This window comes from Micropterus dolomieu, linkage group LG13 (genome assembly GCF_021292245.1).
Source record: "Micropterus dolomieu isolate WLL.071019.BEF.003 ecotype Adirondacks linkage group LG13, ASM2129224v1, whole genome shotgun sequence".
Classification (NCBI taxonomy): domain Eukaryota; kingdom Metazoa; phylum Chordata; class Actinopteri; order Centrarchiformes; family Centrarchidae; genus Micropterus; species Micropterus dolomieu.
The window spans coordinates 2,191,548-2,196,827 of NC_060162.1; the positions used below are offsets into that span (position 1 = coordinate 2,191,548).

General features: G+C 37.7%; 1 protein-coding gene across 6 annotated transcripts in view; it reads right to left on the reverse strand.

Annotated features, from left to right (window-relative positions):
* Positions 1-4,343, reverse strand: part of LOC123982001 (unconventional myosin-XVIIIb-like) — a 68,548-nt gene extending 64,205 nt beyond the window's left edge. For all 6 annotated transcript variants that reach the window (XR_006827878.1, XR_006827877.1, XM_046067308.1 and 3 more), the window contains exons 1-4: positions 4,317-4,343; positions 2,738-2,881; positions 2,128-2,532; positions 1,597-1,660 (exon numbers count right to left, since the gene is read on the reverse strand). Coding sequence is in view for 4 of the 6 variants with exons in the window: in XM_046067308.1 (XP_045923264.1) it covers positions 1,597-1,660; positions 2,128-2,532; positions 2,738-2,881; positions 4,317-4,337 (634 nt within the window). In the remaining 2 variants the exon portion in view is untranslated. The remainder of the gene's footprint in view (positions 1-1,596; positions 1,661-2,127; positions 2,533-2,737; positions 2,882-4,316) is intronic.
* Between the last annotated feature and the right edge of the window lie 937 nt (positions 4,344-5,280).

Below are 5,280 nucleotides of genomic sequence, written 5' to 3' on the forward strand. Positions count from 1 at the left end.
GTTGCATGCATGTTTTGGGTAGTATCAATTGGTTTTTAATTTTTTGAACAATGCACATACGTTTTCTTCAATTAAACAAAGATAAAACTGAAATTATTGTTTTTGGAGCCAAGGAAGAACGATTGAAAGTCAGTGCTTCAATCTGTAATGTTAAGAACCACAAACCAAGCCAGAAATCTTGGTGTGGTCATGGACCCTGAATTTGAGGAGCCACATTAAGACAATTACAAAGTCAGCCTACTATCACCTGAAGAATATATCAAGGGTTAAAGGACTTATGTCTCAGCAGGACCTGGAAAAACTTATCCATGCATTTATCTTCAGTCGACTCGACTACTGTAACGGTGTCTTTACAGGCTCCCTAAGAAATCCATCAGACAGCTGCAGCTGATTCAGAACGCTGCTGCTCGAGTCCTCACTAAGACCAAAAAGGTGGATCACATCACTCCAGTTCTGAGGTCTTTACATTGGCTTCCTGTATGTAAAAGACTTGATTTCAAAATCCTGCTGTTAGTTTATAAAGCACTGAATGATTTAGGGCCAAAATACATTTCTGATCTTCTGCTTCGTTATGAACCATCCGGACCTCTCAGGTCGTCTGGGATCAGGTCTGCTTTCTGTCCCCAGAGTCAAAACTAAACAAGGAGAAGCAGCGTTCAGTTATTATGCTCTGTATATCTGGAACAAACTCCCAGATTACTGCAGGTCTGCTGAAACTGTCAGTTCTTTTAAATTAAGGCTGAAGACTTTTCTTTTTACCGTTGCTTTTAATTAGATCAAATGTAAAGCCGTAGATTGGTACCTTTCACTGCACTGTAACGTCCGATTTTCTTTTTCTTTGTTTTTAGATTTTCAGTGCCCTGATTGTTCACTGCACTGTAACCTTTACTGTCCTGTTTGGTTTTACCCTGTTTTTTTACACACTTTTCAGAATTATATTTTAATGTGTTCTTTTTTCAATTTCCCTATCTTCCCTATGTTTAATGTAAAGAACTTTAAATTGCCTTGTTGTTGAAATTACTTGCCTTGCCTATGTTTCTCCTATGTTTACATTGCATTACTGTTTTTCTCAAAGCATTTTCAGTTTTTAGTTTTCTTTAACATTTTTAACAAATAAAGCTTTCAAAAAGTGATGGACGCAGCGTCCCCAGTGTAAAACGACACCTATGGTACCTTCCACTAATTATTAGTCTATTTTTACTATTACTATTTATTAAGTACCAGGTATTTTCTATTGTGTCTTTCGTACTGACAGAGCTTTGTGTCGATCGAAGCTGTACAAGTGTTCCAACTGTGAGTTACATAACTTTGTCTATGGAAAAATAAATGGGATTTTTACTTCTTTAAACAGCAGAGGCGTCTGAAAATAACTCCTATATATTATATAACTATATAACTCCTGCTTCACAGCTCTATTGAACCGAATACCTACAATAACTCACCTGTGATCACATATTTAGAGTCAGTGGGCTCCATTCATTAGCCAGCATGTGTGTATGAGAAGAATGAGAACTTTTGTTTACGTGTAAACAGAACTAATGTACAAACATAAGTCAAACATGTTAAACGTGTAAGTAGTGAACATGACAATCTCACCGAGGGTGAAACCATCCTTGTGGACAAACCACACAGTTCCAGCTTCATACCAAACATCCTTCACCTGAGAAACAACAACAGAAGAGCAAAGACAACACAGAGTAGATCATCTCTGAAGTGTTTATACATGATAAATGTCTGAAAAGTTATACTGTGGACTCTGTAATAATTATAGATATGTTGAGTGTTTATTTAGAAATAATTAATAAACTGGTGCAGAAAAAATAGCAAAGGGAAATACCAAAACTAAAACTCAAAAACCTTTTACACAAATTTCACGATTCAACTCACAAAATGTAATTGAAAATTTTAAAGACAAAATAAAGTTTTAAGAGTCTGGTGAAATTATATTTATAAATATACAGGCTTGGAGCTCAAAGCCACATACAGGAAGTTAGACAGTATTAAGAGGACTTGTGGACTAATGTTTTAAATGAACAACTTTATATATAAACATTGAAAAGTGCTCAATTATTCCAGGGGCACACCTCAGACTACTTCATATCTGTGATTACTGACGTGGGTAAATACCTCTTTCCTGACACGCTCTGTTATGGTTGTGTCCGCTTGCCTTCCCTCTGGCTCCTGCCTCTCCTCCATCCCCTCCTCTTTCTTCACCAACTGCTTCACCTCCTCTATCCTCCCCTTCTTCTGCTCGGCCTGTGGCGTCTTCTTGCTGTTCTCTGACCTCACGTCCTGTTGCTGCTTTGGTGGCTCTGGTGTTACTTCCTGCGTGGCTTCTTGTTTCTTGCCAGGTTCAGGACTGACTACCTGCTTGTGAGACGAGGACTGGCTGTCTGACCGGGCCGAGGTGCGTCCTTGCTTGCTGTTCTGGATCAGCTGCTCTGCCCGGAGGGACATCTCAGCCTCGAGGATGGGAGGAGTCTGATCTGGGAGGAGGAACTGTTGCACGAGGTTGCCGCTCAGTTTGTTTGGCTGCAGGGCAAAACAAACAAACAAACAAACGGAATATAAAGTGTTGATTAGCGAGCTGTAGCTGCGCTTAAAGGCTACCTGTTTTTCCAGTGTTTATATTCAAACACGAGAGTGTTCAATCTTCTTATCTAACTTGGCAATAAAGCGAATAAGTGTATTTCCCAAAACTATTCCTTCAAGAAGTTTATAGAACTGAATCACTCACTGGTCTCTCGTCTTTGGCCTCTGGCTCTTTGTGTTTGGTCTCCTTCTCTGAATCTCTGACCAGCTGTTTGAGGAAGCCGCCTGGCACAGCTGACAGAGGTGGTGGAGGTTCGGCCGCGGCCACCGGCGTTTTCTCCTCCTTTATCTGTTGTGTTGATGAAAGCAGGTAGAATTAGACAGCAATTCACTGACGGCTCTGGATGTACGGTACATTAGGTCCATGCTGCATGCTGATCCGAGTATTTTATGGAATGAGAAATATATATAGCATAAACTCAATTTGGATGTAAAAACTGTCCATGCAAGTCTTTGACATTTCACATAAAAGGGTTCACCCAAATTATAGAAAACAACAGGGAAGCAACTTGATTCATGAGCAGCGAGGCCTTTTCTTGGACCCAGAACATTCACCACACTAGAGGGAAAAACATTGTCAAATACACAAAAACTGAATTTTACTGAAGTGTCTGGACATGTCTGCCAGAAACAGGGAGATAAAACTATACTATACTATAGATTCTTTCAATTATTTCAACGACTTTCTTCTAGAGTCAAGTTTTTCACCTCCACACTGAGTCATCTTCAACTGTAATCTCCTAAACTTTTCACAGTCAAATCAGATTTTTCCAGCGTGTCCCCAGCTTTTCAAGGAAATATGAGTCAGCGTCCATGACGAGCATCGTGAGCGAACGAGAAGTGCCAAACAGAGGGTGGCCAGAGGCCTGACATTTCACTAATAGGTTTTACCTGCTGACACAATCGGGGATATCTTAAAGGTCATGTAGACAGCTGTTTCACATTATATGACAAGCAACAATATGCTGGGAAACTTTGTGAGGAACTAGCTGAGTAATTCCTAATTATAACACTTGTGATTTAATGACGGGTATACAGGATTAATATAGACATGAGCAGTGGTGGAATGTAACTAAGTACATTTACTTAAGTGCTGTATTAATTAGAGGTACTTGGTCTTTTCTTTTCATGCTACTTTCTACAGTGGTTCTCAAACTTTTTATCAATCATTATCAATAGAGGTGTTTGCACTAAACAAGATTCAAATTAGCACAATATCGTTGCTAGCATCAGAGCACTTTTGTTTGTTTATGCCACAAACATGAATCATATTCATGCAACTGTTGGTCCACTCTACATCCATGACCTCCCTGAAGTGGCTCTATGCCCCAACAGGGGGGGCCCGCCCCCAGTTTGAGAACCGCTGAATCAGCTGATTGATGGCAATAGCAATGGCAATGGCAACCACACAAGCATTATGAAAGTGTCTCTTTGGGGTCTGGGTAACTGTGTCAGTGTTGTGTCACTATTTTCAGAAACTTTACAAACCAAAAAATCAATCAATTGATGAAGAAAATCATCAGATTAATCCATAATGAAAAAAATCCTTTGTTGCAGTCCAATATAAAATAGTTCAAAATTAGCTCCAGCTCAACAACAAATCCTGCTTTATATTAATTAATGACAAATAATAATCTGATGATATAATATATAATTGTACAACAGGCAAAGGGACATTTTACTTTAAAGTACAACTTTAAGTACATTTTCCTGATTATACTCACATTCTTTAACTTAGGTAACATTTTTAATCCACAACCTTCACTTGTAAGAGAGCATTTTTACAGTTGTACCACTAATACCACTAAGTGTACTTAGTACTTTTACTTCACTAAAGATCAAAGGTCTGAAGACTTCCTTCACCACTGAATATGAGAAGGCTGCAAACTAAACTCAACTAATGGATTTGTGTGTATAAATATCTTTCTGAGTTTGTTTCAGAATCAGCCAATTGTAATTCATCACCAATATCATTTTCCTCTTCACACAGTCTTGAAAGTCTAGTCCTAATGCCAAATATAGACCAGGATCCACACAAGTGTGTTTGAAAAGGCTTTCATCATACTGTATATCAGATGATGACTAACCAGAGAAAATGTGCCAGGCGCAGTAGCAGTTTTGTAAAACCTGCAGTGAAGTATGCCATACAGTGCACTTTGGCTGAACTGTTCCAGAATTTCATCAGAGTAGAATTTAGAAGGTTTAAAACATGGGAGGTATTCAGATCATTTATTTAAAGTGAAACTATTTTCTGTAACTGTTGAAATAATGCAGGCTTTGAAACTGATTGTTTTGCTGCTACTAACATAGTCCAAATAATCTACTGGTACTGCAGTCAGGGTATTCAAATATCACCACACACACACACACACATATATATATATATATATATATATATATAAATAAAACTAACTGCTTATAAAGTAGTTAAAACTAGTTAAAGTGTATATAAAGTAGTAAAACTAGCTAACTGTATATAAAGTAGTAAAACTAGCTGAATCTACATAAAGTAGTAAAACTGTATATAAAGTAGTTAAAACTAGCTAACTGTATATAAAGTATAAAACTAGCTAACTGTATATAAAGTAGTTAAAACTAGCTAACTGTATATAAAGTATAAAACTAGCTAACTGTATATAAAGTAGTTAAAACTAGTTGACTGTATATAAAGTAGTAAAACTAGCTAAC